Genomic DNA, 23107 nt, shown 5'->3' on the forward strand with positions numbered 1-23107 from the left:
TCTTAGCCATAATGTACAAATAATGTAACCAGAGACTGCTAATAAAGCATAAATAATGGCTTTCCATCTGTAGAGAAGCTGCAAGAAACATTTCTTAAGACCGCTGACTTGCTCTTTATGACATCAGCATTAAAAGTTTGAATATGCCCAAACTCTCTGAATATTGTATTCTTGAAATTAGCAACTTTTCTTTTTAGCCTGACTTTCACAACACTGTTCTGGCCTAATGGTGACGCTGATGGTGATGAGTATCTTTACTTTTTGATTCTAGTATTACTAATGTTAGCCTTTAAGCTCTTCATTTCTTATTGAGTTCTAAGAATAACACAGCACAGTGCACTCTCTTAAAAAAATTCCTCATCATATGTTATACAATTTGATCTTTTATGAAATACCCATGAAGTAAAAATAGAAGATAGGCTTCTTCCCCTTTCACTGATGTGGAAGTTGAGCCAGTGAGGAACAACTCCACATCACAATGATAGAATATAGTTGCTGACCCGCTGGCTAACAGACAGTTGGAAAAGGCTCACAGGCTTCTTTCTTAAGCCTTTTTCTCCTCCCACTGGGAAGTGCTCATCACTCATTGGGATGGCTTTTCGGAGGGCGACCCAGGCTGTTAGACAGCTGGGAGCAACACAGCTCATGAATCAAAATGTACTTTTTTTTGTTTTTGTTTTTTTGTTTTTTTTTTATACTTCCTCACAGGTACTGGAGTTCTGCCTTCTCTCCAGGCATGCACTTCTATATATCCATATGGTATATTTAAAAATATGTGTTTGGTCATTTTCCAGATTCCTGGTATAGAGCACCTGAAATCGTTGGAATTTCTTAAGTGATAAGAGCCTATTTTGTATGCTAATGAGATGACTCGGGTAGATGTGGGGGGGAGGACCCTAGACAGCTTCAGGATGGGGGACTGGTCACCAGAGGCTACAAGTCTGTGATTACAGGGTTAGAATTGTCAGTCTACCCTGTGACCTCCAGGGAGGGGAAAGGGACTAGAGATAGACTTGAGTCACTGATGGCCAATGATTTGATCAATCATGCCTGTGTAACAAAGCTTCAGTAAGAACTCTGAAGCAGTGAGGCTGAGGGGAAGCTTCTGTTTTGGAAACAGATTGATGTGCTGGGGTATGCCCATAGAAACCATGCAGACTCTGTACTACCCTCCACCCCCGTTCTTTGTGTTTATCTTCCCTTTGGCTCTTCCTGAATTGCGTCCTTTACAATAAAACTGTAATAGCAGGTTTGGTACTTTGAATTCTGTAAAACATCAAATTATGGAAAATAAGCAGGAGGGGGGGCACGGGAACCCCTGAATCTATAGCTAGTTAGTCAGAAGCGTGGGTGATGGGTGGTCCCTGGGACTTGTGATGGTCTTCTGAAGTGAGGACAGTCTCCTGGAGCTGAGTCCTTAAGCCTGTGGGGGTCCGCATTAACTCTAGGTAGTTAGTGTCAGAATTGAAGTGGAAGATTACCCAATTGGTGTCAGAATCTGAGATTGACAGAATGATGGATTAGTTGTCAAGGGAAAAAAAAAAAAGAAAAAGAAATAATCTGTGTCCCCTCCCAATGTTTGCCTTGTGCTTTTTGTTACATTGGAAGCTTAGACTTACTTGTCCTTTCTCTAGGTATTTCCCAAATATGTGTAGGTATAATAAATTGGATTAGTGGAGTAAAACATAGTATTTTAAGTACGTGGTTTTGTTCAATGGTGTGTTAACACATTAAATTTAAATGTTCATTTAAAAAATATGGTAGCATATCTATCTGTCATACAGCCATCCGCCCAGAATACTTACATCTATTCCCCTGGGCTTGGCCATATGTAATTGTACTAGGCGAGAATATAAGAAAGTCATTATGTGAAAACTACATCCGTGTACTTAAACGTAGTTACTGACAGGTAGTAGTTGTAAAAATAAAGTATTTTCTGTATAGCAAAACAGTTAAAAATCAAGTCTAGAATTTAATTGCCTTAGTTCAAATTGTGACCTCACTACTTTTAATTGTTTGACTTTTCCTCAACTCTGATTTAGTCATCTATAAAATGTGATCTGTAAAATGGGATAATAACAATATCTATTTCATGATTATCTTGTGAGGATTTTAAAAATCAATGGAAAACACTTCAGAAAGGACCTCAGAACACTTAATAAATTTTAGCCATTGCTACTGTCCTACCACATTAGGACTATGACTACTAATATTATGCTGCTAATATGCTTTTTTTTAAAATCTGATTTATAGCGCAAAGTGATTATACAGTTTATAAACTGTTCTGAGCACATATTTACTCAAAATGATTTTATGTGTTTTTGAACTTGTATTTATTTAATGAGAAGTTTCACAGCTTAAGGATGTATAAAAATGACTGAACCACCTGTAAGATTTCTTGAGAAGTGATAGGGGAAATGCTAATGAAATGTTAGAAGAGAGATCAAATAGACTAGGAAAGCAAAAGGAATCTCTTCTTGTAGTTCAGATAGAGAACTTTGAAAGAAGCAAAAAAAAAAAAAAAAAATTGGAAATGAGAAGAGTAAATGAAACACCCTAGGCCTAATTAAAGGGATGTCTTGGTTGTGAATAATTGACAAACAGACATAAAATTAAAAGAGCATAGCCTAGGAATCATGTGTTACCATCATGAGTAATGTACAGCAAAGATTTGGGTATTTGAGTTAAATAGAAAGAATTAATTAATACACTAAGTGCTGTCATGACAGAAATATTTTATGTACTCTTGTGCGTTATTGTCTTATATTTAAGACTGACAGAGAGGGGAAACATGAGTGGCAAAAAACTAATGAGAAAATATGCGTTAGTATAACTTCACAATGGCTTCACTACAGTGGGAGCCAAAGGTTAACGTATTGCTGCTCTTTGGGCACAAACATTACATGTGCCTCTCTGAAGAATTCATTCACTGAAAACATTGTATTGGAAAATTAGCCCGCTAATTGATTTTGCAACAAAATACGTTAAGGTTTTATTAACAGCTATTAATATAACAGAATATTAGAATATTATATTAAAAGCTATGAATAGAATAACAAATGTTATTTTATATACAGCTAGTTTAAAAAACAAAACTCCATATTCTTACGCAATATGATTTTTCATGCTTCCCTTCCATTCCACTTTATGGAACTAAGACTATAACCATATATATTTATTTATATGTATATTTGTATATAGAGATTTATAAATATTTTTTAACTCAGTCCCATTTGTTGGGCATTCAGGTTACTTTCAAAGATATGCCCATTCTTACAGGTGAAACCTGACTTATATCCATTCCTCAGGATTAATTGGAAGCCTAAAAATGGCTGTATGCCTAGAATTATTATATGTATTTTTAAGCATCATTTCATATACTTCACACTGATGGGAAGTAAAAGGAAGTTTTAACCAAAATTCATCTGAACCCAAACATTTGGTTTGGGTCGCTATATCTTTATATATTGTTAATTCTTGATGTCATCTAAAATTATGCATAGATTTTAGGTAATGCTGGGGGGGTGCCTGGGTGGCTCAGTCAGTTAAGGGTCTGACTTTGGCTCAGGTCATGATCTCACTGTTGGTGAGTTTGAGTCCCACGTCGGGCTCTGTGCTGACAGCTCAGAGCCTGGAGCCTGCTTCGGATTCTGTGTCTCCCTCTGTCTCTGCCCCTCCCCTGGTCGTACTCTGTGTCTCTTTCTCTCAAAAATAAACAAACTTAAAAAAAAAGATTTCAGGTAATGATTCTTAAACTTCTTACTGGGCGACCAATACATTTTGATAGTGCCTTGGTCCCTGATCTACCGTTAGTTCCTTCATGTGCACAGTGAGAGCAACTTTAAGTCGAAGAAGAGAGATTGTCATTAGATAATAAACACAGATTGTGCTCAGGGTACCAATAAAGAAGATGTGATATTTGTTCCATGTGTTGCTCAAGTAGCTTCTGATACCTTTTCATTCCTATTGTAGATGAGCTTGGGCAATAGAGCATCCTTGTCCCTGTCTTTTCCATGCACTGATTGTTTCCTCTCAAGAGATCATGATTTTGAAAAATGTGAAAACTGCATTGAAATTGGTTTATGTTTAAAAGTCTTTCTTTGCCTCTTTTTCTGAATAGATGGATTCTTTTGTAGTGTTTGTTGAGGTCAAGGGCTCTAATTTTCAACAAAACTTACTTATTAAATGTAGTTTGTTCATGTGAGCATTTCCTAAATTCCATCTTCTTTTAAAAAAAATGAAATTTCCTTTATATTTGCCTTTAAATATCAAAAACTTTTTAAAAAGTGAAATTTAGTTTACCTCTAGTATAGTGAATTTTCTTTCTTTGTTATCGGAAGGTTTTTCACAAATATTTTGTTCCTAGAGTGTTTTACCTTTTATATATTATAATTTTGTCCTTTCAAGTCATTTAATATACTCTCTTTTAGTCTCTGTAGAAACGCTGGAAAAGAATTTGAAGCAGATGGGAAGGCAGCTTCAACAGCTTGAGAAAGATTTGGAAACCTTTCCCCCTCCTGAGGACTTGCATGATAAGTTTCTGACAAAGATGTCCATATCCTTCTGATATCTAAATAACTCACTAGTCAACTAGAGTTACAATTTATTTAATGATGTAGGTATATTTGCATAACCAGTGCTTATCCTACAGTGCCAGATAACAGTTTTAGCCTTTGCCTTCTTGCAGGGAAATTTATCAATGTGTTTGCCTATCATGAATGATACAGAAATGTACTTTGCTTTCTATTCTTTTTTTTGTTTCACTTTGTATCCATTTGGACATTTTCTCTCCTCTTTTCCCTTCCATTTGCCCTGTTTCCTTGTGATGTTCATGAGAAATTGAAAGGACATGAAAACTCAGTTTGAGGAAGTTTGATATCTAATATCGGGATGTGATTTAGATACTTTTGAAATGTTTCAGGAAGGATATGCAGATTTTATAAACTGGTATGACTTGTCAGCTTAATTTCAAGGGTTGGAATAAAGAATGATCTCATTCCAGAAACTTTAATATTAAAGATATTTAGAAATATTGCATAGTTCCAAAATCAAAATGGAATTTGCCATGATCACTACTCATGCAGGTCTTCTCCAAACACAAATTAGTATCAGTGTATGTGCATATACATATGTGCGTGTGTATGTGTGTATTATGTATATACATAAATGAGACTTGTGTCCTGCTTAATTTAAAGATTTCTTTTGAATTCGATTATCTTTGGTTTCACTAACTTTGTGGCTTATTCTCTAATGAGTAATTGAAGTAATAAACTTTTTTTTTTTAATTTCCTGAAATGAATGTTGAGTTGCTTTGCAAACCATTCTATGAGATTAGAGACTGATATCTTTTGTGTTATAATAAAGTATTACTACAATGCATTATTAAAATCCCATATGGACCTCAGAATTTTATATGAAAGGATAACCCACTTCCAATGAGCTCTTATAAATAGACACTCCTCATATTTTAAACTGAGATAGTTGAAATAAAATAACTGCTTTTCCTCTTTCTGTGCCTTCTCCCCTGAGATTTAGCAAATCACAAAATTATTATTTGGTTTGTCATAGATTTTATTGTATATGCTTTCAGTTTAATTGTGAATTAGTTCAATTTTAGCTTTGTTCACTGTCTCTTTTGGGAAATATCATAAAAATGCACTCCAGCAACAATCAATTCAGGCTAATGTGTTTGTTTCCTTTCATATCTTTCCTACTCATCCAGTTTCTTCTTTTATTAGGCAGTGTGCCATTATCGCTACATTTGAGAAGGGTTGTTTTTGTTTTTTTTTAAACCAAAGGTGAACGCTGTATTTACCCATCAAAAAATACTCTTGCAGCACCTTCTCATTTGGCAAAGTATGCTTTTTAAAACAAATTTGTTATTGCAGAGTTACATTAGTTTCATCATTCTTAGCCTTTTTTCCCTCCATCATTTTATCATGTTAAAATATTCATATGTGACAGTTTATTTTAATCATTAAGCACTGTTAATTGAAGTACTTTTATTGTTCCCTATAGAGAGAACGCATTTTAGCAAAGGGTTTGCCTGCATACAGTTTCTGGTAATACACTTTGAGCATACTAATTATGAGGCTCCGGTTTCTAGAACCTATAAACTAAGATAAATTCCTGAGCTTAGAGGGAAGGTGGTAGAATCCTGCTCAGCAGAGGATCTCAGGACCTATCCATACTTGTATTCATATGACACAAGAAGCTGAATGATGTTGGCTTCTGGAAAGGTATGCAGCTCATAAAAAGCAACCAGCAGGAAATCAGAAACAGGAAGGATGATGCTTTGTTGGAAACAATTTTTCATTCTGAGTACAATTATACTCCATGGACAAGAAAGCTACTACATCCTGTCGCTAAATATCACAACCTAGAAGCCTCTAATGAACTGATTAGCATTCATGTATCTCTTGGAAGTCAGATATACGAACAGTTGGTGCACTTTGCTATTGACAAAGCTTATAATCATAAATATTCTTTGCTGAGATTAGATTGCACTGGTTTGCTTTTCATCTTGGTTAGACATACTAGTTTCGAAGTAATTAAATTCATTCATTGCAAAGCTTTGTTTACTTTAATTAGGACTGACAACAAGTCACATTTTGAATATTAAATGGATTTATATAGATCTTATTAAAGTGGCAAATTGTGAGCTTCTTAATCAGATCTTACAAAATGAAAGGATTCAGAAACTAAAATGCACAATGAATAAAAATGTATTTAACTGAAGTTTGGGCTATTAACGCTCTAACTTTGTTTATGTTTTAAGTTTTTGTGCTTATTAGTTGAAACATGTCAAATTGTTGGGTTCGCCAACCAATTCTAAAAGAATATGTGTATTATCTAAGTTGTTAGGGATGCATTTATGCAAGTAGATATTTAAACAGTCATGATTTAGTAGCTTAAATAATCTGTTAATTGAATTGTTTTAAATTATAATGATGTAATTTTGTTATGTGAAATTTCCCTGTTAGCATTCAATTATAGTATATTGTAATTTTATTTTTTTAGTGCACTCTCTTTACTTTCATATACTGAGTATAAAAATATGAATTTAGCATATCCTTTAAAATGCATGTACAGTTATTTCATATATATCACATTGCCCTTTTTGTAATATTTATATTTCCTTACAATTGCTAAACTTGGGTCAGAAATACAACTGGAGTTAACCATTTCCACTGTAAATATTCGCTTGAAAAATGTGTGACAGGAATTTGAGGCAGGATCACCAATATTGTTATATGCAAACTATTACATGTGAAGTACACATACTTACTAAGCTCTTATATGTGAGAAAATCAGGAAAATGCTAGGATTTGTGTCATGCAGTACCTGTTCATTTCTTTTCACCTTTAGATTCTGGAATATTTCATATGTCAAGGAAAATAACAAATAGATCCTAGAGCATTGCCCTTGAAGTTCTCCCTGCACAAGGATTTATTTACCTTTTCTTCTCTTCCTACCCCACCTCCTGAGTTTCTTAGAAAAAAATTGTTTTGCCAGACATTCATTTTTTTTTTTTTTACTTTTTACCACTTATGTTGCAGTTTCCTTGCCTTTTCCCATGTTATAGTCTTTAAATTTGTTCATTGCAGTCCTACTCAATTTTCACACTTTCTTTTTTGTTGTTCTAGTATATATCAATGCTTTAGGTGCTTTTGAAAGTATTATGTAGAGGCGAAACTGTCCTAATAAGTTCCTTGAAGGGCTTAGGTCTTTTATCTGTATTCCATGCTGCATAAGACACAGCATTTTTAGGTAAAGGAATTCAGTACATTTTTATTTAATTGAACAGTGGTTAGAGAGTAAAATAGAGGAACGGGATCTGGGAAATGTAAACTCATGTAACACCTGTCTATTTGCAAGAGTGGGAGTTTGGGTAATTGGGTGGTTTGTCATGGCAGATTTTTCTGTTGACTTACTCTTCTCTCTCTTCTCTCTTCCTTCCTTGTCTTCCGTTTAACTCGTTCTGAAGGGACTTGTAAAACTCAGGTTAAAATATCCTGGTCCTCATCCAAAGTGACCATGATCTTTTCCTTCCCTGAGGTCTTATTGCACTTATAGAGGGTGCTGCACAGCTTGGTGCTCACAGCTCCTTTCACAGTGATGACTCCCTGTCTGAGGCGATGTCCCCTTAGCCAGGACTTCCCTGTCTAATATCACAGACCTTTATCTTCATGATCATACTTATCACTATCTGAACATCTCATTCATTTACTTCTTTATTCTGTCACTACACTCTCAAATGTATGTTTCATGAAAGCAGGGATTTTGCCTCCCTCGTTAACCAGTGTTTCCTCTCTTGCCCAGAAAAGTGGGATGCAGTGGAGCTTAGGGAATACTTACTGACTAGCTGGTTGGCTGCCTGGCTGGATCCCGAGTACTTAAGAAGATCTATAAAAGGTATCAGGCATGTAGGACTGATTGGAGCTGGTCCTTGTAAGATGTGTTAATGGAAGTAATAGATATCCTTGTTGGGGGAAGCACAATAACGAGGGCAGGATGTAAGAATAAATGTAGTACGTAGTTGTGCTGGGTGGTTTCACCATCTCATAATGAGAGACTAGCCCATCACTAGGGATGTAGAGTGCCTCATCAATGTCATCATTTATTCTATCCTATCAGACAATCATTTTAAAGTGAGAATTAATTTGACTATTTCCAAAATTGTTTCTGTTCAATCACAATTTTACCATTCTCGTGGGTAATTCCAGTTATTCAAAGCTCCATTGCATTTCCCTTGGGAGCAAATTGTTTTCTAGATAACAACGATAAGAAAATTAACTTATAAAGCTCTCTAGCTGTCAGAACAAGACCATGTCATCTCCATGGTTTTGACTCTTGGTTTTCTTTCCCATCACATCTTTTTTATGTTTACATAGAATTGTACTTTTATTAAGAATATAGTATTAATATTATTTCTGATGTTTCATGAACTTGTGATTACTACTTGAAAATCTTAAAAAGTGTTACTGGGTAATACTTACAGCTTTGTTTTAACCTGTTTACCAAACTGATTCTTGAGAAAGGGAGTATTTGCAGGTGTCAGGATAAAATTACTCATATTTGTGAAGTGCCTCTTATTAAAACGCAAAGCCTTACTATGCAGTCAGTGAGGGGAAAGACAAGGAGTAGCTTTAGGACCATACAATTAGAAACGCCCACTAAAGTAGCCTACTTAACATGTTGTCCAACAAAACTACTTTTCAGGGACTCTGTTAACTCTTAGCATTACATCCAAATTGTATGTGTGTGAATGCATAGAGATGGACTTTTTTGAATAGAAGTTCTGTGGCTTTCATCACACTTTTGAGAAAGGCTGTTACCTTCCCACTGATGGAAATTTGATGACTCACTAGGGGGAGATGAGTAATTGACACGAATGTAGTGGCAGACAAGTACTGAGAAGGTGGAACACAGCATCCGCAGAAGGGGCTGACAGTCCAAGGTGGCCATCCTGTAGAAATGTGGCAAGAGCAAAGTGCTATCAAGGAATTGGTCTAGAAGGGAAAACTCCCCACCATTCCAGCTGAGTACAATGGATTGCAAATGCTATGTGTTCAGTGGAACGAACTTCTTATTGTAGAGATTAGAAAATAAGGCTTTGTGGAAGAGGAATAATTGAAGGAACCTTTGAATGATAGGTTTGGGCGAGCAAAGGCAGAAAACAATTTCTCTTTTAGACAAGAGTTAAGGATGTATAAATAATCCATATGGAGATAGTCTGTCTCTGGGACATAAATAATTTTAGGTGAAAGTTTATAGATTGAATAGATAAACCAATGTTGATTTCTGACCTTACTATATAAATGAAGGACTGATTATTTCACATTACAAATGAATCACCATATGGTCCATTTAATATTAGTTTCTGAATGTGTTTCAAACGTGATTTTTTAATTTACATACATTTGCTTTATAATATTTCATGAATATGGATATTTCATAAGACAAAGTGTATGGAAATCTGTCAAGTGTGACTGTATTATAATTTCCTGTGATTTTGTGATTTGAGTAATTACAGAAAATCTTTTGTTTATGCAAGCATTAAAAAATGATACTACATATAAATTCATCAGCCACTGCTGCTATTATGATCTAGATTCTAGAAAATATAAGGAGGCATTTTGCTACTCAGATGAATATAAACTGGACTACAGAAAGGTCTATAGATTTTCTTAAGGTTATTTAAAAAAAGTATCAACCCTTTCATTAGAATCCAGACTCCTATATTTAGTATACTCTTTTTTTCCCCTAAAATGCTAAATATAAAAGTAAGCAGGGCATAGTCTGGGGGGTGCAGAGAGGGAGAAATAACCAGCATAGAAGGGCAGTAAGTAATCTGTGGACTGACCCCAGACATGGCTACAAGTGAGCCGTGATGGACTGGAATGCCTTTTTTTGGGGAGGTTGGGCTCTAATTATTAGAAATTTTCCATGCCCCCCTGGATTTCACCACCCATCTAACAGCAATGCTGCCTCTTTCTTTCTCAGTCTTCCTTTCTCAAAATGAAAGGCCGAGATCGGTTTCCTTATTTTATCTTCCATTGGGGAATACTCTGACCAGAGGAACCGTTATCTTTCGAAATTGTGGAAAATCTTTTTTTTTTTTTTTTTTTTTTTTTGGTTATAAAAATTCCTTTTTTGGTTTTCTTTTCTTGGTACGAATCTAGTTATTCTTATTACTGGCTTTAAAAAAATATATGTATACTGGGGCGCCTGGGTGGCTCAGTTGGTTGAGTGTCCGACTCTTGATTTTGGCTCAGCTCATGATCCCACACTTTGTGGGATCAAGCCCTGCATCAGGCTCTGTGCAGACAGTGCAGAGCCTGGTTGGGATTTTTTTCTCTCCCTCTCTCTGCCTCTCCCCCCAAAAACAGATAACTAAACAAATATTTAAAAATTTAAAAATATACTAACATCTTTATTTTTTTGCATTAGTCAGAGACAATAAAATGGCTTGGATAAGCTTAATTCTGTATATTCCATTTCTTTAAATGTCCCAGTTTAAAGGAGCCATAGACGATTATGAATGATGCTCTAACAGAGTCATCTTTTCAGAATGAAGTATGGTATATCTAACTGCATTAGCAATTTGTCACACCACAAAGGAAATTCTATGGTTTGTTTAGAAAATGTTTTCTAATGCCACTGCAACATTCACACTGTTAGTCTTCTGAAAATCAGTGTGTTTTGAACTGTGTTGTCATAAATGAGAAGAGAATATTTCTGTATGTGTATGTGCCAGATCATAATTTTAGATGATGCAATGCATAAAATAAATCACTTCCCAGTTTTCCAAAGGAGAATTTAAAACATGAAGTTCTGTAATATTTGAAGTTTTTTTCTTTTTTTAATTTTTTTAACGTTTATTTATTTTTGAGACAGAGAGAGACAGAGCATGAACGGGGGAGGGTCACAGAGAGAGGGAGACACAGAATCTGAAACAGGCTTCAGGCTCTGAGCTGTCAGCACAGAGACCGACACGGGGCTCGAACCCACGGACTGTGAGATCATGACCTGAGCCGAAGTCGGACGCTCAACCGACCGAGCCACCCAGGCACCCCTAATATTTGAAGTTTTTAATGTAACTCTTAATTTATTTTTTGATGGACTTTAGAACCACATATATAACCCAAAAAGCAATAAAAATAAAAGGGATTTACATGTACTACAAAATGCTATTCATTTTTCTAAGAATTTTGAATTATTAATTTGTTTAATCCTCACAGCAGCCCTGTGAAATGGATGATATTCTTATTCCCATTTTACAGATGAGGAAGTCCTAGCCCAGAGAGATTAAGGCATGTGCCCACAGGCAACCACCAAGTGCGGGAGCTGGAAATTGACATCGGGCATCCAGTTTAACTGCTGTGTTCAGCACCCATGTGGTTGATTTCAATATCATTGAAATTACTCAATATCAGACACTGAGCTATAATTTAAATCATATTGAATGATGTGACTAACGTACATACATACACTGGAAGTATAATTTCCATGGACTCAATTGTCAAAAAGAAATATAAAAAAAATAAATATTTAACTTTTCTGATAATTTGGCTGGAGTTAATTAGAGATTGGTGTTAAGATTTTACCGTCGTACAGGATAGATTGCGTTTTGAGAACAGTGACCTGTTAGAGGTAATTTTGGCATTTCGGAGATGTGTAATAGTGACTAAAATAATTCAAACATTGGATTCACAGGGTATTTTTTTTTTCCTAAAACATTACTTTGTAAATTTCGGAATCCCTTAACTCTAAGATACAGCTTTGTTGTCAGTGCAAAAGAACAATACGGGAAACTTTTAAAGTTACACGAAAACATGGAAACGTTATACCAGAGTGTGATGGGATACTACGCCATTGATGTGAAGAAGGTGTCTGTGGAAGACTTTTTTAATGACTTGAATAACTTCAGAACCACATTCATGGTATGTTAAAATGTTTATTTTTTTTTTAAGAAAGTATTTGTGTCTATATATCTCATCAGTTTTTACTTTCATTTCGTTACTTTATTCCAGTATTGCTGTCGGTAATAAAACCTACCTTTCCCCATGTTGAAAGTTAGCTTTAAAAATTTCAGATTTTAAATCTATTGAAAAATATGTGGTTTGTTCTCTTTTTTGCCTTCCCAACGTTAAGCTGTAATCAGAAATTTTGATTGAAAATATGACAAATTCTGAAGTTTCTCATAAAGACTCCCCTCCTGGCTGATTACAGAGCACTTTTGTAATACGTTTTTGGCTATGAATTTGTTTCTTTATACTTGAGATCAATTTGTATTTTGTGGTGTAATTTTACCAAATTCCCTGAAGCTCTTATGAAGCTTCTTATTTTCCTTTTCTTTTCTTAATGCATTGTACAATAAGCTACCTGTGATTTGCCTTTGAATGGATTTTAGATTCCTAGGGTTTCCTTTAGATACTTTAATAGGGAGGTCAGGTCTTTGATGTGGAATCCTTTCATTTAGGCATTAAAAAGATCTTTTGAAAAGTATTAGCTGATTAGATGAGGAAAAAAAACCACACACATATTAAAGTGAGAAAGCATTGTTGCCTCCCTGGGGAAAATGGTGATACAATTCTGCAACAAAAAATTATGTTATTCTTAATAGATGGGTAAGTCATTTCTCTATTTCAGCAAATGTTTGTGGGGATTAAAAAGTTTCGAAGGGTAAGGAAAAAAGAAAAGGCTTAAGCTTAAAGAAGTTGTTCTTTTTACTCTAAGGAAAACTTTATTGCTGAAGTTATTGGACTTTGTTAAAATGAGATAGTCTTTTAATAAAAACTCAGTTTTTCAGGAGCACCTGAGTGGCTCAGTCGGTTAAACGTCTGACTTTGGCTCAGGTCCTGATCTCATGGTTCATGAGTTTGAGCCCTGCATCAGGCCCTATGATGAGAACTCAGAGCCTGGAGCCTGCTTCATATTCTGTGTGTCCCTCTCTCTCTGCCCGTCCCCTGATCAGGCTCTGTCTTTCTCTCTCAAAAATAAACATTAAAAAAAATTTTTTTAAACCTCAGTATTTATTTTTTTTAATATGAAATTTATTCTCAAATTGGTTTCCATACAACACCCAGTGCTCATCCCAACAGGTGCCCTCCTCAGTACCCATTACCTGCCCTCCCTCCATCCCACCCCCCATCAACCCTCAGTTCTCAGTTTTTAAGAGTCTCTTATGGTTTGGCTCTCTCCCTCTCTTTTTTTTTTTTTTTTTCCCTTCCCCTCCCCCATGGTCTTCTGTTAAGTTTCTCAGGATCCACATGAAAGTGAAAACATGGTATCTTTCTCTGTATGACTTATTTCACTTAGTATTACACTCTCCATTTCCATGTACATTGCTACAAAAGGCCATATTTCATTCTTTCTCATTGCCAAGTAGTATTCCATTGTGTATATAAACCACAGTTTCTTTATCCATTCATCAGTTGATGGACATTTAAAGCCTCAGTATTTCAAAGGAACACTAGTCTATGGTACATATACATTTGCTCATAGCTTTAGTTTGTTCCTTCCACAAATTCAAAATGATTCTTTAGTTTTTCACTATCACAAGTAGAAGAACTGGATTTGATTGACAAATATATTTATTGTGTGCCTATATATGTGATAAATTGTACAATATGGTATTTTAACTTTAAAATATTTTATGCCTTAGTGTAAGTCGCAAAGGCTCTGCAGTCTGGGAGAGCTGGGTTTGGATTCCACACTAGTTATATGACCATGAACTGATATAACCTTCCTGAGTTTCAGTTTCCATATCTGTAAATGGAAATATTAATTCCTTTCTCATAAAAGTGTTTATTAAGCCAGCTAATATATACTAAGTATTTATCACAGTTCCTTGCACATGGTAGTCGTTTAATAAATTAGTATGCAGTGAAGGGTTAACTCAGTAGGCTTGAGGTGTTTCAAACCTGGAACCAGTCCTCCACTGGTTCCTGGGAGATAACCCGTTAGCTCTTGGAATACCCTGTCTCATAGGGATATTTGTCTGCTTGGGGCCTTGGACCAAACTAGATGGTTTTTGCTAGAAATGTGATTTGCAGTGAGTACCTGTTTTTGTTCACCTGAAGCCCTGGGCTATCTTGTTTGGTTTGTCCTCTATAGGAGGCTAGAGGCTGAGTAGCTAAGGTGGTCCATGTGGAAGGTCCAGGCATACATGTTTTTTTCCAACAAAAACTCTTGACATCAAGGAATGAGAGAGCTTTCCTAGTAGGCAATACTTCATATGTCATAATGGAACTCCTCTGGGAGAAGCCTATGGTGATTTTAATCTGTGTCCTTTCACTGTAATAAACTGTAACCATGAGTACAATAGCTTTTCTGAGTTCTAAGTCCTTCCAACAAATGATCAAATGTGAGGGTGGTCTTGGGGACTCCTGACACAATTATGTTATAAAGGTATAAAATAGATATACGAAGTAATAATACCCATCATATATTGAGTATTCCATGAACCAGACATTCTTCCAGATGCCTTATGTATATTATCTCAGTCAGTCTTCATAATAATTCTCCATCTTTCACTGTTACATTCTCTCTGAGGCAAATGAAGAAACCGAGGTACAGAGATGGAACATATCTGGCTCAATGTTTTTTAGCTATAAAATGGTGGAACTAGAATTTGTACCCATACAGCCTTCCTCCAAGAGCCTGTGTAATTAAATGCTGTGCGGTGCTCCCTCCCTTGTTTATAGCTTGTGTTCCATTTTACAAATAAGAACACTGGCACTGAAAGGGTTTAAAAAATGAAATCTAGGCCATACTGTTTTTAAGCATTCAGATTGACATTTGAATCAAGTCTAATTCAAAATCTTCCTAAGATCTAGTAGGATTAGAGGGCTTTGGGTGTTGTGGGGATAACTTGGCATTAGTGTTACTAATGGTGGAAGAGTGAGGAAGTGTTTGATTGGAGAAGGGTTCAAAAAAAAGGAGGGTAATAGAGTGACAGCTGTACTTTGTGTGTATTTCAGAGTTCACATGGGTGCTAGAAGTAACTGTTGTCATATATACATATGCACACTGTCCTAAACTAACCTCCTTAGAGCTAAATATAAAAAATATATTTCATTTAAATGAGTAATTTGGAGAGGAAATAATCTTTAGGGTAAAAATAAACATAAAGGAGACTATAGAAGCAAAGTGGCTATACCAAGGTGATACAATTTGGCACACAAATTTTATTCTTCCTTTCTTTCTGGTAAATATAGTTATACTGCTTGAATTTTAGACAGTGCATATTTTTAAAGATCACATATCAATATTGGCAAAAATTTTTGACAAATGTTTTATTTTCTCAAATCCCTGGTCCCTTACATTGCTATTTAATTCCTCACCCTTCAACTTTGAAAATCCTGCTAACTTCACTGAATCCATGTGAAAATATTAACAACAGATGTGGAACTTTAATGGGTTGAAGGTCTGTTCTGGAAAGGTCTATTTATACAATAGGCAAAAAATATATAGCTAGATTTTCTTTTTAAGAAAATACTGGTAAGAGGGGCGCCTGGGTGGCTTGTCGGTTAAGCATCCGACTTCAGCTCAGGTCATGATCTCACGGTCCGTGAGTTCGAGCCCCGCGTCGGGCTCTGTGCTGACAGCTCAGAGCCCGGAGCCTGCTTCAGATCCTGTGTCTCCCTCTCTCTCTGACCCTCCCCTGTTCATGCTCTGTCTCTCTCTGTCTCAAAAATAAATAAACGTTAAAAAAAAATATTTAAAAAAAAGAAAATACTGGTAAGATACGTTTGTATTGTGACTTCATCCACTGGTATTTAGGAATACTCCTGTTCGTGAATGAGCAAATTTTACCATTAAAGTGAAGTTCTGTTTTGTATTATATGCAAGGAGTTGGAACCACTGTCTTCATTCCATAGCTGTCCCCCTCCCTCACTATGACAGTTTTCCATGGAATGTTTTCTCTCAAGTTTAGACCGTCCTACTTGTGTATGGTTCCCTATGCCTGGAGCAGTCTGTCCATACTTTGCTTGGCTAAATTACTATACTCACCCTTCTGATCTCTGCTCAGACTTCGCTTCATCTTATAAAATCTGTGTCTATCTTGCATATGTTTGTTTCTCTAATGTAACTCATGGCATGTAACAAATAGCCAAATTTGTTGAGGGATAGATGTTCTCACCTACAATGGGTGCCAGGCTTTAGTAGCTAATACATATAGTGCCAGTCAAGTGCCAAGTTCTCCACTTACTCATTTAACCCTAACAATAACCAGGTGTGGTAGGCATACTGTTACTATTCCCATTTTACAGATGGGGAAACTGGGGTTTAGAGAGATTGTGACTTGCCCATTGTTGACATAGCCAGCAATTGACGGAGCTGAGGGGCTAACCCAGGGAGTCTTGCACCAGCCTATGCCATATATGGCTAAACTATACTAATTCCTATTAATATAGTTTAAATTACATTTAAAAGAGCTGTTAGGACTAATGTGAAAACTAACCCCTCCCCAAAATAAAAAAAAAAATGTGATCACTTTTATTTTTAATAATAATTTAGTTTATGAGTAATTTATCCCAAAATGTTTGTATTTTAGGATTGCCCCAGAAGTTACTCTTAAGCAATTAAAGGCCGGCTCATTTTTATTCAGAGCCGATTACTATACCTTTTACCAACTCATGTCATTTCTTATCAGTGTTACCAGGATCTCATCAGTAATTGGTTTAGATACAGCTGTTTTGGTTCTTGTTTTTTTCCCACCCTTTCTGAGAGCCCTAATACAATAGCTAAAGAAGGAACATCTGTTCCAGACTGCTGCTTCAAGCCATATAGACCAAGGGAAAAAGTTCTAAGATCATGGAGCTTCCTCTGTGGGGTAACTGCTCATTGCGACACCCCACAACTAGAAAAGTTGAACTCTCCTCTTTTCTAGTTGGAGATCCTCAACTAGAAATTAATTTGTTTTTGTTTTAACAATCTACTATAGGTAAATGGTTTCTATCTAGGACTAGTAATCAGTGTCCAAGAAATAGGGAGTAAGCTTACATATTGTAATTTTATTTAGCTTTATTTTTTTTTTTTAATTTTATTTATTTTGAGAGAAAGAGAGTGAGCAGGAGAGGGGCAGAGAGAGAGAATCCCAAGCAGGCTCCACATTGTCAGCACAGAGCCTGATGCAGGACTCAATTCCATGAACCATGAGATCATGACCTGAGCCAAAATCAAGAGTCAGGACGCTTAACCGTCTGAGCCACCCAAGTACCCCAAGCTTTATTTTTATTACTATCTTCAACAAGACAAATCCAACAACAACTGCCTCTGATTGAATGCCTGCTTCTTGCTAGACTCCCTGCTAGATGCTGTACGCGTGTCATCTGACTTAGTCTTCCCAGCATTCTTGTGAGATACAGAATGTCACCCGTGTAGTAACTGTGGGGTAGGGAATCTCAGTATGCTTCCGAACTGGTAGGGGCTAAGATTTGAATGGAAGCCTCCCTGATTCCAAAGCCTGTACTTTTTAATATATTTCCAGTATATATCCAATATATTGCTCAGAGAGTTTGGAAGAATTGTTAAAATGTGATTTTTAAGGGCATTTTTGGTAACTTACAAGTGTAAATCAGCACAAGACATTTTTTTATTTTCTCACTCCTTAATAGAATAACTTCTTGTTTGCGTCAATGCATTCATGATAGGAGAATGTTTGCTGGTCTTGTTCCGTTTCAAAGCATAAAATGTTTTCTTTTAAAATTAGAGGATTATTAATGTACCACAAGGCTGGTGTGAAGGTTAAGGTGTGGAGTAGAGAGCTGGCAAGATACTCTTTCCTGTAGGAGTCATGGGAACCATAAAGTTCAAATTGGAGGTACTAGGTGGAAATGTTTGACCCTGCACTGTAGGCTAAGCAAATCACTGTCCTACCAGACATCAAGCTTCACCAAGTGAAGTTCATGCCTTCAGGTGTGTAGTGTTGTAGAACGATAATCATCATCTTCCACTTGTGATTCATTTTGGACTCACTGTTAGATGCAACTACCAATGTGCCCATTACTCATAGAGGTGCGTGCTTCTATGGGATGAATTGAGCCCATTATGGAATTTTTGTCGGCTTTTACTGGGACACTCCATTCCCCTTTTTCTTACCTAACAGCTGTAGAATGTTCATGTTGGTCCTTTGAGTATAAACCTAATTTTCATGTGTGTCATTGGTCCCTGTGGCCTTGAAGCATTTTGTATGTCCTAGCCCCACTTCCCATTCATATTTGTATTAGAGAATTCTGCTCAAAGCGCCTTTACTCATCCCTGAAATACATGGTCTCTTCTTTAAAATTTTTCTTATCTTGGTGAGGCTTTCCTTTTTCCTCATTGAAAGTTCTTTTGCTTTTCTCTTTCTTTAACCAGAATTATTAGCACAGTGCAACAACACTCTTAACTCCTTAAGCAAATTTCATCTGACACCTTGTTTATTTTGTTTAACAACCTTATCTTACAAAAATACTTCTGAATGCTTCCCTTTCTTAGCTCTCCTTTGTTACTTGTTCCCTTTTAGATAACATGTTTGAAAACAATTTTCATGCCAAATTATAATTATTAAGAATATGTCATTTTTCTTTTTATTTACTTGAAGTATAGTTGATACACATTGTGTCATTAGTTTCACGTGGACAACATAGTGATTCAGCACCTCTGTATATTATGCTGTGCACATTGCGAGTGTAGATACCGTCTGCCATGACACAACATCATTGACTATATTCTCTATGGTATATCTTTCATCTCCATGACTTGTTCATTCCATAACTGGAAGCCTGGATCTCCCACTCTCCTTCACCCATTTTGCCCATCCTCCCAGCCTTCTCCCCTCTGACAGCCACCAGTTTGTTCTCTGTATTTATGGGTCTCTGTCAATTTTCTGTTTTAATTATACATACGTAACTGCTATGATGAGCCTCTGAATTTACAGTTTCATATATTCCAACACAGAATTGGAGTCACTACACTGAAAGAAGTCACATTTTTTGGTTCTTGTAGCTCTTTTTCTGAGCACATTAACATTTCCTGTAGGGATTTTATTTTTTTTAATTTTTTTTTTTAACGTTTATTTATTTTTGAGACATAGACAGCTCATGAACAGGGGAGGGTCAGAGAGAGAGAGGGAGACACAGAATCTGAAACAGGCTCCAGGTTCTGAGCTGTCAGCACAGAGCCCGACGCGGGGTTTGAACTCACGAACCACGAGATCATGACCTGAGCTGAAGTCAGACGCTTAACTGACTGAGCCACCCAGGCATCCCTCCTGTAGGAATTTTAAAGTACTGGAAAATATTACTGGACATCCTTCTTTATTAATAGTTTCTAAGACCCTGCATATCTGGGCACCCCACTTGGTTAGGATTTTGAGGGCGAGGAAAAGCAATCCTTGCCTTAAAAGGGATTACTATTACATACACAAAAGGTGGGGTGGCCTCCGTTAGGTCTTCCTTTCTTTTCTGTGTTCCAGTTTTGGGTATATGTGCCAAACTTTGCATTTGTTCTTTTCTCGTCCCTGAAGTCCTGTTGATTCCTCCCCTAAACTTTCTTTCCTACATATATACCTCCCATCCAAATTGTGTAATGGCAATCAGTGAGAAAGGAGTCACACTGTTTTCTTCAAATCTTACTTATGAATTCACCCTTTGTGCTTGTTTTTAACAGTGGTATTTTGCCAGTTGTCTTATTTTGGGGAAGACAGCAATGGCTGACAGTGAAAGCTCTGGCATCAGAACACCCAGGGTGATAAGACTGTGGCCAAGTTACTTAACCTTAGTGAGCCTCTTTCCTGTTAATAACAGCTTGTGTTTCTTCAGGATGTTACATTTTGAAGATCAAATGACATAATGTACATATACCCCCAAAACAAGTTAGGTATCTACAGAGAATAGAAATAATTTTCACCTCTCCCATCTCATGATAACAGAATCGATATTTTAAGGATTTCTCCCTTTTTTTTTAATGCTTCTATATAGACACTTTGAACTAAATAAGGAGTACCTATTTTTCAATAATAACTCTGTGTTTAGATTATTTCTACAATTCTGTTAAAGTTATGTTTGATCCAGTTAAAGATCCATCATTCATGTTACTTGAAGACTTTAAGTTGATTTTTCGTTCATACAATTGAAATACACTGTGTAGTGAACAAAAATAAAATCAGTTGTAACTCATTTAATCTTGCTGCATGGATTGATCAAATATAATTTCTCTCTTCTACTGAATACTGAGACTGAAGTAGTGATTTGCCAAACAAAAATGAAATCATCCAATGAGGGGGTATTTTTAGTATACAAATATTTTTGATATGGAGGACAGCCAGAACAAAACTGATCATTTAAGTTATACAAATCTGATCTTTGTCAACTGTAAATGCCATTTCTGATAACCATTGTATGGACTAACTAGGTGACCAATAGGAATTCCAAAGCACTAAGCTTTTCCTGTGTGCTTCTTAAATCCTGTACATTGATCATGTTATCAGAGAAAAGAAGCATGTGAAAAAGTCATCTGGTTGGATGGTGAGTCAACTTGGGTAGTTATAGGAAATATCTTCTCTCCTTGCTTGTTTTGTTGAGTTTACAGCTTAAAAATTGTCTTCATTGGCACCGTTGTTATTCTGAGATCATAGTTGGAGGTATAAAGCCCCAAACCTAGAAAAAAACCCAAATATTTTAGCTCTAGGATGTTTTTCTTCATATCCTTTACTGTCTGATTATGTAAGGAATTAGAGTTATTCCAGGTGCTGAATATTTTAGACTTGCAACCTTGAAAATAATTATGATAGGTTCTTCTAATCTTTAATTTTTAGTCTTTTCACAGTAAAAACACAGCTACACTAAGTGACTTACATTTTGTCTTTACTGATAAGATTTATTTTTACTACACATTGCTTAGTGGGATTATTAGTGCATCTGACACGTCTATATGATTAAATGACTGGTAATTTGTATTTCCCTTTTACATTTTAAATATTTGGTTTGTTCACTGAAATAATATTAGCAAAAGGTAAAGACTGGATTATTCTAATAAAGTGATAAGGTCAACTATTGATAGATAATGGGAAAAAATAATACATAATAATAAGTCTATTAACCCATGTAATTGAAAATACAACATTAAATTAGGATACCACAAGCAAAAATGAATAAAATGGCATGCTCTTTGTACATCAGATATTGGTCCTCTGCATTCTGAACAAGACAGAGTGCACACACTGTTGACTTCAATGTTTTTTTTTAAACTTTAATGTTTATTTATTTTTAATTTTTTAATTTATTTATGTATTTTTTAAATATGAGATTTATTGTCAAATTGGTTTCCATACAACACCGAGTGCTCATCCCAACAGGTGCCCTCCTCAATGCCCATGTTTATGTTTATTTTTTTTGAGAGAGAGAGACAGAGACAAAGCATGAGTGGGAGAGAGGCAGAGAGAGATGACGACACAGACTCAGAAGCAGGCTCCAGGTCCTGAGCTGTCAGCACAGAGCCCAAAAGAGAGCTCAAACCCACCAATTATGAGATCATGACCTGAACCGAAGTCAGACGCCCAGCTGACTGAGCCACCCAGGTGCCCCCATCTTAAGGCTACTTTTAATGTTATGTTTTAAACATGGCCAGGTTTACATGGAATATTGTGGGGCTTTAGTTGGATGTTCTCCTTGCTTTCCTAACAAAGAGGTGATAGTAATAACTCAAAACAACAATAGTGATAGGTGATAGGCCCTATCACCAAGTCTACCTTTAAGCACTATACTTCATGACTACCATCTTGTGCCTAGCTGTGCCTTTATTTAGCCTCACATTTGGGGGATAAAAAGAATATTTAAATTACTATATCACTTCAGAACACAAGGGGAGAAAACACACTTACTGGAAAATCAAGTTGTACTTTGGGAAACCACAGTTATGAATATTTCATACTCTCTCTGTTAAAGAAGTCACAGAATAGATTGAAATATCTCATTTACTTGAGGATTTTACAAAATGTTTGAAAGAATTGCAAACAAACTCATGGCATAATGATGATGGGTCAGTATTGTTAAATCCCTGATGGGCTAATACGTAATGTGTTGTTTCACCTGAGACTGATTTTTACAGAAAAGAGCAACTTGCAGCTGAAGCAGTTTAATTCATCAGCACCTGCACATTCTTGGGGACATTCTCAAAGCATAGTTTCCCATTTTCCTAAGTTTCATGGTCATAAAAAGTTCAACTAATAACACCACCTTATTGAATGTTAAGATGATGAATTGTTTGTGCCTGTATACCGTATATTATGCTCTCCTATTCTCATTGAGAGCATTTTTTCATTGAATTTGATAATACCAGAGAATTTAATTTTTACTATCATTCTAGAGTCCCTTATAGAGCATCTACCCTATAATTACTGCAAATAGGGATTTCTAAGAATAATTTTCCACAAGGTAATTCTAATCCATTGTTTATCTTTTGCATGTTGGGGGGAACTTTTGTATTCAGTTACAAAAGCGTCTTGATGGAAAAAAAATGGGGGGGATGCCCGGGTGGCTCAGTTGGTTAGGTGACCGACTTCAACTCAGGTCATGATCTCATGGTTTGTGGGATCAAGCCCCATGTCTGTCTG

General features: G+C 36.0%; 1 protein-coding gene across 6 annotated transcripts in view; it reads left to right on the plus strand.

The window, feature by feature from the left end:
• DIAPH3 (diaphanous related formin 3) overlaps positions 1-23107 on the plus strand; it is a 509936-nt gene that overhangs the window by 301047 nt on the left and 185782 nt on the right. For all 6 annotated transcript variants that reach the window (XM_058683514.1, XM_058683521.1, XM_058683534.1 and 3 more), the window contains 2 exons: positions 4431-4551; positions 12278-12446. In XM_058683514.1, the coding sequence (XP_058539497.1) occupies positions 4431-4551; positions 12278-12446 (290 nt within the window). The remainder of the gene's footprint in view (positions 1-4430; positions 4552-12277; positions 12447-23107) is intronic.

This window comes from Neofelis nebulosa, chromosome 1 (assembly GCF_028018385.1).
Source record: "Neofelis nebulosa isolate mNeoNeb1 chromosome 1, mNeoNeb1.pri, whole genome shotgun sequence".
Taxonomy (NCBI): domain Eukaryota; kingdom Metazoa; phylum Chordata; class Mammalia; order Carnivora; family Felidae; genus Neofelis; species Neofelis nebulosa.